This window comes from Astatotilapia calliptera, chromosome 7, assembly GCF_964374335.1.
Source record: "Astatotilapia calliptera chromosome 7, fAstCal68.1, whole genome shotgun sequence".
Taxonomy (NCBI): domain Eukaryota; kingdom Metazoa; phylum Chordata; class Actinopteri; order Cichliformes; family Cichlidae; genus Astatotilapia; species Astatotilapia calliptera.
The window spans coordinates 22223308-22235637 of record NC_137428.1 but is presented as its reverse complement, the minus strand read 5'-3'; the positions used below and the strand labels follow the sequence as shown (position 1 = coordinate 22235637).

The following is a 12330-nucleotide window of genomic DNA, read 5'->3' as shown; positions in this document are numbered from 1 at the left end:
TAGTATACGGAAATAATAGAATTGTAGAATTAATAGGGATATTAATCAATTATTAATTGTTCCTAACCCAGATCTGTTTTATATCCTATGTGATAAATATGTAATTACATAATTTTATAATGCAGAACACAATCAGAGAAGACAGCTGATGAGAGCAAAAGGAAAGCAGCCCTGTTGTTGTGCTTCTGGTTTAAGCTCCTTTGATGCTGCACTGGCTTTAGGAGCCTAGTTACTGCGTTCAGCTCCTTCCAGATTTACAGTTCTCCCTTAATCTGTACAGGGATCCGTGCAGCCTTGTTGACCAGAGATTACTGCCCACAAAACAACAAAAAGTCACCCATGAAAACAAGCATCCAGCAGGCATGTTTTGAGCTTAATGTCATGCAATAATAAATGTGAGTGTTTATAGGAGGTTATAGAGGAGATGTGGCGATGCTCAGTTATGATGAATGTGAGAGGGGTGGGGGTGGGGGGGAACTTGTTGATTTCTTTGGATGTTTTGATGTGTGGACTAATTGCCTCAAGTGGACTAATGAACAGCGTAGTGAATCTAATTGGCTTACACCACTCATGGGGCTGGGGTGCTGGGCGAGGAAAATTGAATCAAAGCTGTAGGAAATTGCTCAGTGTAGTTATGTCTCATATGGTGCTAATGGGACCAGTTCACAGTCACGAGACCAGCCAAAAAAATTCATTTTAGCGATGCCCCTTTTTACCACTTTACACTGGAGGAGAAAAACAGCTTATTAAAACATGTTGAATTATTTTATGTATTGTTTTCTGTTTTTAGGCGATTGATGTTTATTTCAGTAAACTAGTCCCAGAAGGAAAAATGTGTTTAATTCAAGCATTATTTTTTTTAAAGTGAGTTTACTTTAATAAGCTTACATAATGGCATCTTCATTCCATCTACCTAATGCAGTGCCGGTCTATTTTTAATCAAATAAAATGGAGAAGAGCACTGCCCAATTGCCCCATTGTGCGCCTTGAAAGAGAGGCACGTGCAACACAACATAGATAAGGAGAGGGAGAGAGAGGGAGAGAGAGGGGGAGGGCAAGTGTGCGTGCGCGCGTGTGTGAGCGCGCTTAAAGATAGCCTCTGGGGATATCTGAGCGGCACACACCCCTCGAGCCTGTTTAGGGAAACTCCCCTTTCAGCACCCTGGACAGAGGCAGCGCTGACCGCTGATTATTTCAGCTGAAGTAGGTTTTGCAGGGTGCAGGCTCACTTTCCCACTTCTCATTTCAATGGTATCGACACAACGTTCAAGATCAACTTGATGAATATTCAAAGTTTCAATTCCTGCTGGCTGTCGAACGGGAAAAGGTCCACGGAAGTTCTTTTTAACTTTTTGCCGAAATTCATCCAGAGTTGAACAAACCTCAGCTTCATCTCCAGAGGATAAGTCTCCAGGACAGTGCGGGGTTTTGAATCCACATTCTCAGTGTCGCGTTAGAGGTTTTGTTGTTGTTGCTGCTGAATCACAGACGTGAGTCTTCGTTTTGGATCATCTTCAAAATGCTGCTTGAACACCCGGGATCAAGCTGTCAAAACACCGGGAATTTCTCCCGGTACAATTCTGGCCAAGGTAAGAAAACAGCCTGCCTGTTTTTACAACTGATGCAAATTACGCAAAGGGTTTGGAGAAACACAGCTATCAAATACAGTTTAATTGGGCGCCGTGGGTCCGTGAATTCGTCACGATCCTGTCCGGCACAGCAGGACTGAAAATTAATTTAAGTGATCTGTAACAAGCATGAAACAGTCGCTGTAACGCTAAATATATAAATAGGTGCAAACCTGTGTAAATAAAAAAAATTAAATAAAAAAACCTAACATAAATAAGGCATTTATGTTACTGCACTAAAAAAAAAGTTGCAGGAAGACTGCTGGGCAACCCACGGTGGTGCATATAGACTGTTTAGAGACGCCTGTTCTGCACTGCGTGTGGGAGACGTTATGAATCCGTAATGAGTCTTCATTGTTGGAGACTCACAGGAACAGATGTTATGCGCGTGTTGTCATTTCACACCGCCCGTGCTCATGGCGCAGGAAGCGGATATGGGGACAGCACTGGGCCCGCTGTGGCAATAACAGCCTCTGTGAGGACGCACGACAGACTGCCAGTAGGAAAGAAGTCGCTCCCACCAGCGGACCCAGCAACACGACACATGCTCAACAGGTGTCCCACCTGCCCTGACAGGTGGGACACCTGAGGCCGCTACTGGGGGCTGGTTATGGGGGGGAAAATGGAATTTAGGCTTTGAATTGTTAGTAGATTGTAGTCTAGAAATGTTATTTAGTGTCCAGAAAAGTCTCATGTTCGATGCTTCTTCATTTCGCTAGATTCTGGAACAATTTTGTAGCATTAGTCACTTATGTTATCTGAAATAAAGACTCATTCAAATCTTAAAATATTTTTCAATCCGATTTCCGCCACATGTTTCAACAGATTTAAACATTTGTATTTTGATTTTTTTTTTTTTTAAATACATGTTTTATCAACGTTGCAACCTTTTTCCTAACCGACTTGCCACTTCTCTGATAAGATAACCTTTATTAGTCATTTTATGGCTTTGTTGCCACATTACTGTCGGCTCACCCCCTCAAAAGTGAGCGATCAATATGACATAAATATTATTACAAAGCTGAAAAGTAAGAGGGGCACACATGAACCCCATACCTTTCTCCAAAACGTCGTTCATATACTTCTGAAATACAGGCAAATGGGACATTGATTTTAGATTCATCAGCGGGTCCTGGCGGTTGTGGCACTACCCGAGATTTCCCCAGGCGCTCTTTTGTGCCAAAGATCAGTGTCAATAAAATTCATTGGGGTGCTGGCCCGATCAACATGTTATTGAACAGCCAATCTCTCCCCTGAATAAACACTTGTCTTCAAGCAGACACTCAACATGACATGGAGATTGCGTATGCGTGCTCAGTTATGCATGTGTTCGTGAGTTAGTAAGATATTTACAATGAATGTAAAAATCTGACCGAGCGGAGGAATGCAAAAAGAGGGCACTCATGAAATCATACAATTTACTCTATTATTATTATTATTATTATTATGAAATAGATGGAATTGCTTTAGTTAAAAGCTATTATTCTCTCTTTTACGCATGCATTGGAATCTGAATTAAGGCGTATACTTAGTCGTGTGGCAGTTTTAATCACAGTAATTTTTTTTTTTAGGAGAACATGAACCAATAAATACATAAATAAATAATTTACATTACAAAATGTAATTAATTGGAAGAAACACAAAAAACTTACTAAAAAAATAAAAGCTGAGACTTAGTATACTTACCTTTTCTAGGCACGCTCCGCTATGGTCGTTGTATGTGATCAGGTTGCACATGCAGGGGTTTTTTTTTTTGTATGTTTTCTTTTTTGCAGTTGTAGCATCTGAAATAGTTAAATCATTACAATTACCCAGTGAAAAAAAGTTTCCAGGTGTTTCAGTATTTACGATATTTTTATGCCTAAAACAAAACTTTAAGCGTTTAAAGAAGACATATCAAACGTTATTGCCACAATATTGTGTTGTATGATTATTTTTTCATGAAAACATATATGACTATCTATCATATAGACAAATAGATTTCAGTTCAATAAAAATAAGTGCTTTTTTTCGATCTTTTCTCTTCATGTTTGTAAAGTAATAGGCTACAACATTATAGTGCCTCACTGAGCACAGAAGAGCTATTAGCTTCTCCCCTAACCTCCTGTTTATTCGGATCCGGGGTAAGGTACTCAGTAGGTGATGTTAATCCATCTCCCTGTCGCCTAGGAAACGGCGCAGCGTAATACAGCCCTGGCTTCAGCACGGGGAAGCATAAAAGCGAGCTCTCCTGGACTCTCGCGCGTTTGTGTTTCAATCCCGGGCTCCTGCAAGCTCGAATTTGACAACACGTCCGGTGTGAGTGTGTGTATGTGTGTTTGGATAGACACAAGCAAAGCAGGTTTGATTTAATGTAAGTGTTAATCATGAGCAATGGATGGACATGCTGAGCTCAACTCTCCAAAAGAGGCACCAAATAACGCGGAGATGCTGTTCGCTCTGCTGGCTCACAGCGAGGAGTTGCAAAAAGGTAACCAAGGCAAAATATAATCACATTGTTCGTTTTGCACATACGTTTGGTGTGTGTGTGTGTGTGTGTGTGTGTGTGTGTGTGTGTGTGTGTGTGTGTGTGGCATGTGTTCACACACACCTTTTAAAAAGGCCGTCATATACGGCCACGGGACTTGCACGGGGACTGCTGTCTGTTGAGCGTGCGCTATCATAACTGGTGATGTTCCACAGCTGCAGTCTTTTATTTTGGAAAATAAAACCTTCCAGGACTGACAGCGTGTCATTTCGTGTTGCTCCACATTTCTGCAGGAGCAATCGTAAGCACCGGGTTTTAACTTTTGATCTGCCTGAACTGTCTTTCAAATTTCGTTTGATGCTCTGTGTGGAGGTTAAATCCGGTTTAACTCAGATTTATCCACCGTTCGAATCTCTAATTATGTTTTCTATATTTTGCAGTCAGAAATAAACTGGGCATTTTTTTCTTGTAAACATTCACAAGTTGTTGTTTTTGTTTTTAAATGCGCGAACATGGTTATATATTTATGACCGTTCATTTTGATCAGTTATCAGATTGCTGACGTGATGCGTGTAATTTCAGCTGGGATGTTCGTGTATCATTTTAGTATTTTGAAGTGGGCCCTCCAAGGTGAGCAAATTGCTTGGACACCATGTTGGTGTGTGCCGTGAGACTACAGGCCGCAGCTTTCTAGTTTTACAGAGCTCTCTGAATTAATGATGACCTGGATACACCTGTTCTTGATGTGGCTGCCACCGCACTTGTGCACAGCTTGCTGGTGATACCAGAAGAAATGGTTCGTTCATATTTTATGAGCAGCCCGCAACAGAACAATAGGAATGCGATTCCTTGCACGGATGGAATATGAAGTGGTTGAGCTTCTTTTAATTAATAATAAAGAGGACTCGTAAGGTTTTACCTGCCATTGTAGCTGTCCTTATTTTGCCTTTGTGCAGTTTTAATGCTAAACGCTTAAAGCGTCTCTAAAATCTATTCATTTTATAGCTTCATAAGTGGGAAGTACACTGAAGGAACATTATAAAAAATACTTTAAAATGTAGTGTCAGGTCATGTGAGGCCTCTCTTTTATCCGGGGAGTCAAACATGGGAAATTTACAGGCAAACCAGCAATCGCTGTTAGCGTGTATGCACATCTCAATCCATGCACATTTTCTTCAGTTTTAGTGTGTTTTACCTTAAACGAATGAATGTTGTTACAAACTGTCGACGTGTGCCTCACAAAGCAGTTTAAAAACATTCATATTTAGCCGATTTCTTATCATTTTATAGCTTATAACACATCACTTTTAATGTAATCGTTGATTATTCAGTTTTTAAATGTGCCTAATTGTTCGGTTTTAAATGCGATTTTACTACTTAATGCATGAAAAATTATAGTCTCATTTTTCCTTTTTCCGTGACTTCTATGAATTTTTTTTTTCAAAAGTGAACAAGACAAAGAGGGCGTCTGTAAAACGCCAACAATTAATCCTCGTAATTACCAAATGAATTGTCCAATTAAATTTTAGCTTACAACTAATAACTGACTTCAATTTTATGTTATTTCATACGACAACAAAATAAATAATACATATATAAAATCAATGATTGCCAGTGTTTTTAGGCCTAGATCATAAGCATGAACAGGACATAAATGATGCTATTAAAAAAAATGTGCCAATACTTTTAAAAAACACGCACACACACAAATAGATGAAAGGGCTAAAAAGCGAAGAATGGGTCAGGTGAAATGAAAAATCTAATTACTATCATTATATTTACAGTGTTTTGACCCTCCCGCTCTTTATTTTATCTATAAAGCGGGACGTTTTCTTATTGGGAGTCTTGCATAATTAAACAGTTGTGTCCATTAGGAGATAATTATTCAGAGTCTCTTTAAACACAATGAGCATGCCCGGCTGTCATTTTGCGCACCGATTCCCTTCGTGATTTTTTTCCTTTCATTTCTCGTCTCGTTTAACAGACTAAAATGCTGTGATTCCATCTTGTCTCCCGCAGAAATCCCAATGTGTGCAGGCTGCAATCAACACATCGTCGATCGCTTTATTCTCAAAGTGCTTGATCGCCACTGGCACAGCAAGTGCCTGAAGTGCAGCGACTGCCAGGCACAACTGGCGGACAAGTGCTTCACCAGGGGTGACAGTGTCTACTGCAAAGACGATTTCTTCAAGTGAGCAGCTTTCAGAAAATAAACCAGTGCTAAATAAGACATTGATTATTAATTATTTCTTTTCAATTTCCATTTATGGCTTGCTGGATGAGATGTATACTGATGGCAACCTTCTGTTTCCAAAAGGAGATTCGGGACCAAATGCGCGGCATGTCAGCAGGGGATTCCGCCCACACAGGTGGTGAGGAGGGCGCAGGACTTCGTCTACCACCTGCACTGCTTTGCCTGCATTGTATGCAAGCGGCAACTTGCGACAGGTGACGAGTACTATTTGATGGAGGACAGCAGGCTGGTCTGCAAGGCCGACTACGAGACCGCCAAGCAGAGAGGTGAGCTGCAGATATGTAACAGATCGGGAAACGGTCGGCAAATCAGTTGGTCAGACTCCAGGCTCCGGCATGTTGTACTTTGTGTGTCTGCTTGTTTTAAGCAACCTGCCATGACAGACGTCATCCTTAAACTTTGACCCACCTGCGCTAATTGCATCATTGCCTCCAAACCGATCGATACTAAACTGCATAAAGCGCAGGTCAGGAGGATTACATCTGCACTCTGCACTTGAAAGGATCAGCTTTCAATAACTCTTATTATAGTGGGCGGAGAGACTCAATAAGAGAGAGATGCATGTATGTCTGACCGTGAGAGAAGAATACACGTGTATGAGTTTGTGCGGGCTTCAGGATTATTTACAGCACGCAAATGATATACAGTGGCGTCAGGAATTGTTCTCCACTACAGTCATTGCAATATATACATGTCTGCATGGATGAATTTTACATTGCAAATGCTGCAAATTGACATTCCACTTATTATTTTTTGTAGGAATAGTTTCTAACGTTTATTCATGTGTATAAATATAAAATAATTCCCTTACATGATAGTTTTTGATTTAAAAAAAGTCCATAATTAAAATTAAACATGCTTCAAGACCACTAAAGCTGTTTCAGAGTAAAAGTTTGCAATTATAGCTGTTAAAAAAACATTGCTTTAACCGTGGCATATAGTGGGGCACTGATTAATTTGAGCTTTAGTGTTAGATGCAGTGTTTATACTGGTTTGAAATGAACAGCTGACTTGTAGTCATTGAAATGATATGAGGTGGCGCAGGCCAACAGCCTAAAACACGTTCACCAGATACTCTGTTTTGTATCAGTGCTCTGCTTTACCTCATATTACTGAGAGTCCCAGCAGGCTCATTCGTGATAGGGCAGAGTGGGCATGGCCGATTTTTATCTCCCCATCTGTTTGTTTGAATTTACTGTGCTGATTTATGCAGTGAGTGAACACAAGTTTTCACCAAAAACACACATGTTTATTTTACTAATGACAGGGTGCAATTACTTGGGCAGCATCCATTTGGATGATGGCTTTGTATTTTGCTGTGCTGGCAAACAGATGTGCAGACATGATGCAGTTATGCACAGGGATCCAGATTTAGGGTTTATGAGCTGAAGGGAATTTATCTATTTATGTAAAATTAGGAGACAGGATGTTATGCAGGTTATGTGCTGTTGGTTGCTGTAATAAGTACGTATATTTATCAGAGTTTGTAATGTTGGCAACTGAGGATGTCTGTACAGAATTAGCTGGATGGACTAGACTGGAGCTTATTTCTTTACAGCAAATTGATTGACAGCTGTTGTACAGTTAAAAATATTGAATTTGTCTTTAAATATTTTTGCACATTTACAAATATTAGTAACAAATATTGTTACTTTTTCAGATCCACATAGAATCTCAAAAAAACGCCTGCCCAGTGCTGACACTGTATGTTGTCCATCTGTCTTTCAGAGGCCGATTCTACAGCAAAAAGGCCACGAACGACCATCACTGCGAAACAGTTAGAGACACTGAAGAACGCTTACAATAACTCTCCAAAACCAGCCCGCCATGTGCGGGAGCAGCTGTCATCAGAGACGGGTCTGGATATGCGGGTTGTGCAGGTAGAGTACATTATTATCCATTAAAGGCTATTCCATTAGTGTCCTGACTTCATTATCAAGGGACAATTGTAGCTGACCTGGCACAAGTGTACTGTACGAACAAGTGCATATATGTGTGGGTGCCTGCTGGGTGGCGTGGGGGGCGGATTTACGGCTAGATGGAGTAAAATGAAGTCCGACTGAACGTCAGCACTGTTTAAGTGCAAGCTCGTTAACAATGCTAAGAGGGCCCCTCGCATATTGTCTGCTGCTGAAGAGCCCCCTCCTGGTTGCTGGGTGGTGGTCATATATATTGTTTTATTTGCAAGGACAAAAGTAGAGACAGAAGCCACTAAAATGCTCCTCATTATTCAGTGAAAGCGAAGGGGTGAAGAGGGTTCACTCAGGGTGGAATATCATTAACAAGAATGTAAAACTGCTTTCTGTGCTCGTGACTGAAATGAATACATTTTGTGTGCAAGATAAAATGAATGAGAAAAAAGAAGTTTTTGCATTTAGTATCAGACTTCACAGACACCAGAAGGCAGTGAGATTACAGACAAATTAAGACTACCGGCTGCACATATACTGCTGTCTGTAAGCCAGAGTTTGAGCGGATGAAAAGCAAAGCCACAAAATTTCAAATATTAGAAGTCACCGGCGAGATAACCTGTCTGCTCTAAGTTGAGGACGACTTGTAGCTGTCATGAAGTTAATTAAATGCATGATAAATCTGATGCTGGGGACACTAGCAGTAACACCAAAAAGGATTACTGTTCGGTGTCACTGCTCAAGTCTCTCACCTGAGCTGAAGTGGGTGTGAAGTGGTGTCCGGACAGTCTCTGAACATTAATTTTGCTTTAATGCTTTAAAGCATAGTATGTGCATCACGTAAGGAGCTGAGGACATCAGATGTAGGAGACTTTGACTTCTTTAGAAGTCATAACGATGAAAAAAAAAGTGGCTACTTGTTCAAAGTCTTTTACACTGAGAAAATTAAATAAATGATAGAAACAAAACAAGCTGAAAATGATTTAATTAGTTTAATCAGTCAGACACTGTATTTGTATCTAATGATTTATCATGAAGTATCGCAACTTTGACTAAAAACAATTTCTTCTTCTTCTTTTTTAACCCTGCAGGTGTGGTTTCAGAACAGGCGAGCTAAAGAAAAAAGGCTGAAGAAAGATGCCGGGCGCCAAAGATGGGGGCAGTACTTTCGCAATATGAAGAGGTCACGGGGTAGCTCCAAATCTGACAAGGACAGCATCCAGGAGGAGGGCATGGACAGTGATGCAGAGGTGTCCTTCACAGGTAGCGTCAACAATGCAATAACTGAGAGAAGAGACAGCTTCTTTTAAATGTGCCCTAAGAAAAGCACAACTTCTACTACTAACATAAAGATGGCTCCTTCACTTTAAGTGTAACTGCCATAAAGGTGAGCCAGCATGCTCACAATTAAATTCATTACATGCACTTGTTGCCTTCCTACTATGATATGTTTTCACATGAGCAAGTATGTAAAGAGTAATATTTATAATAAAGCAGGGAAACTGAATAGACCCATCATTATTGTTGAACTGTGGAATATTGATAGGCAGTGGAAAGTGATGACCGGCTCAAATGAATTTTTCCTCATATGAGATTGAAGAGCTTTTTACACAATGGCACCAGATCTACCACTCCAGCTACATTTAGCTGACTCCTTTAAAAAGAAGTTGAACACATTTCTGTTTAACTTGGCTTTCTTTTGCAAATGCTATTTACAAAAAAACCAGATGATAAAATAAAATAGTATTTTTATCATCATTTTTTTTATTATTATTTTGCTCTGCTTTGTGACTATGTGTCTTACTTGCTTACTTAGAGCAAAAATCTGCTTTCCTTTCACGTTTCGATACATGAAGCTGTGACGATATTCAAATAAGAATATAGTGTCTGATATTCCAGGCACATCACAAAGTGCTGCAGTAAAATTTCGTCTTGCAGAAAGTACTTTGTTGACTGGATGTTTCTGATGAATTGTTGTAACTGGAGAACAAACACATTAGCTAACTGGAAGCTGGCAGCCCAAGCTGCTCTGATAACCTCCCTAAGCCACTTGTGGTTTTTGCTGAGGTGTGACATACAGCATATTCTCTCGTTTCATATTTTTCTCTGGGTTTAGTATATTATTATATTCAAGGAAGGGTTAATAATTAGTTCACCAAGCTAACAATGTGAGGAAGTTACTTGAATCAGGAAAATGGGTTTGCGAAGTCTCATTTGTGCAGCTTTACTTGACTTGAACACACTGCATCAGCTCTATTGAAGTTCATTTTTTGCAAACATTTCTGCTATTTTTTATTACTCTTGTAATCTTAATTATCTTAATTATTCCTTTATCTTTATCCTTGTTTGACAGATGAACCACCAATGTCAGAGCTTGGCCACACTAACGGCATTTACAGCAGCCTGAGCGAGTCCTCTCCAGCTATGGGAGGCCGCCAAGCGGGCAACTCTTTCCCCCTTGAGCACGGCGTCCTCCCTTCTCAAGACCAGTTCCACGACATGCGCTCCAACAGCCCCTACAGCCTTCCTCAGTCACCGGGGTCACTTCAGGCACTACCAAGACACCAGCCTCTCATCTCCAACCTGGTCTACCCTGATTCTGCCCTATCTATCATGGCCCAAGGCAGCGGTCCTGGGATCAACCCTGCTGTGAGGGTTTCCATGGGGGCAGCTAACGGCCCCAGCTCAGACCTCTCTACCGGCAGCAGCGGCGGATACCCAGATTTTCCAGCCAGTCCTGCCTCCTGGTTAGATGAAGTGGACCATGGGCAGTTTTGATTGGTCAACAATAACAAGTTTGAGCTTTTTTTCTGCATTTTTTGTGTCTTCTGTTGGATTTTAAGAGTTGGAAAATAGTCTCACAGGGCTGTGATTGTGTAAGGAAAGGAAGCAGATTGCTGTCCCTGGATCACATCAATACCTGACTGACAGGTTCATTCGGAGTGTGTTATCTGAATGAAAGTAAGGAAGACAATGCTCCTCATTTTAAGGACTTGGCCTAACAATTATCCTTCAGTAGTAATACTGTATGCAAAGTAAGGAGTTTTTCAAAAATTCTCCATTTTCAGACACCACTATAAGCTCTTTAAGAACAATATAGAGACCACACACACACTCAGAAAGTTTAGACATCAACCTTTTGTTTGCTTTACCAACTCTCCCTCTCCGCCCACTGCTCTTTGTTAACTAAAGTGTAGTAGGTGCAGAACTCAGTTCAACATTCAAAGTCTTTAAATGTCTGGTTGTTGCCAAATGTCTATATATATAATGGTTTATCATTGTGGAGACTTTATTTTTATACAAACCCCTTCTTGGACATGAATAAGAACCCGCATATGAGGACTTTGTACATTCTTGAACAGGGATATAGGCAAAAATTGTAGATGTTGTCTTAAATGGTACCTAGGGATCCAATTACTTCTATGCATTTGTGTGTTCTCAGATGTAACTTGTTTGTTTCATTCTACCAGAAACCACCCCAAGGAAGAACTGTAGTACCCGGGGTCTGATGTATATGTTTGTTTATGTGGGAAAAAACCTGTTTTATGTCTTATTTATTCTGTCTGGTAATGATGATGATGATGATGATGATGATTCCTAATTAAATGGCAGGACTTTAATAAATTTGTCACCTAAATCAAAATGGGATTCAGTCCTTTTTGGTTGCTGTACAAAACAGTGCATCATACCTTATGTAATGAGCGCTCATAAAAGTAATTGAGTAAAGTATTCGAAGCGGTTATTCAGAAAACTGAAGATGAAATTTTATTGTTACATTTTAGGTTATTTTTAGCACTTGAAAAATTATTGTTAAAACAGGGAAACAAGAACCAACGAACAAGGCAGTCACCCTTTATTCGTCTTACCTGCAGCATTTTTTATCTTACATCTCTATAGTACATATCGCCACACTGACTGTGAAACCAGAGCAAGCCTGCAGTTCTGCCTGTGTCTGCAAATTGAGTATCTGGCTAACTACCAACACTGTATCAGGGGTTCAACAGCTCTTTAGTGAAGAAATTTGATGCAGTCAACCCATCAATTCAGAGATTACTGGGTCTTGTTTGCCCA

At 40.3% G+C, this 12330-nt stretch overlaps 1 protein-coding gene across 4 annotated transcripts; it reads left to right on the top strand.

The window, feature by feature from the left end:
* The first annotated feature begins 1114 nt into the window (after positions 1–1114).
* Positions 1115–11902, top strand: lhx3 (LIM homeobox 3). 4 transcript variants are annotated; one of them, XM_026173671.2, is made up of 6 exons: positions 1115–1589; positions 6115–6286; positions 6413–6615; positions 8078–8229; positions 9351–9522; positions 10613–11902. In XM_026173671.2, exons 1-6 carry the CDS (start codon positions 1520–1522, stop codon positions 11035–11037), a joined length of 1194 nt encoding a protein of 397 aa, XP_026029456.1. In that variant the 5' UTR covers positions 1115–1519; the 3' UTR covers positions 11038–11902. The 4 variants fall into 4 exon arrangements, with proteins under 4 accessions (XP_026029456.1, XP_026029455.1, XP_026029454.1 ...); XM_026173670.2 differs by lacking the exon at positions 1115–1589 and adding an exon at positions 3902–4098 and having other exon boundaries at positions 6416–6615; XM_026173669.2 differs by lacking the exon at positions 1115–1589 and adding an exon at positions 3911–4098.
* Positions 11903–12330: the final 428 nt, after the last annotated feature.

Excerpts from the sequence above, each read along its gene's own strand:
- lhx3 (XM_026173669.2), top strand. The coding sequence starts at position 4,002 with ATGGATGGACATGCTGAGCTCAACTCTCCAAAAGAGGCACCAAATAAC. Across the intron at positions 6,616-8,077 it reads CGAGACCGCCAAGCAGAGAG|AGGCCGATTCTACAGCAAAA; the intron begins GTGAGCTGCAGA and ends TCTGTCTTTCAG. Across the intron at positions 8,230-9,350 it reads TGGATATGCGGGTTGTGCAG|GTGTGGTTTCAGAACAGGCG; the intron begins GTAGAGTACATT and ends TTAACCCTGCAG.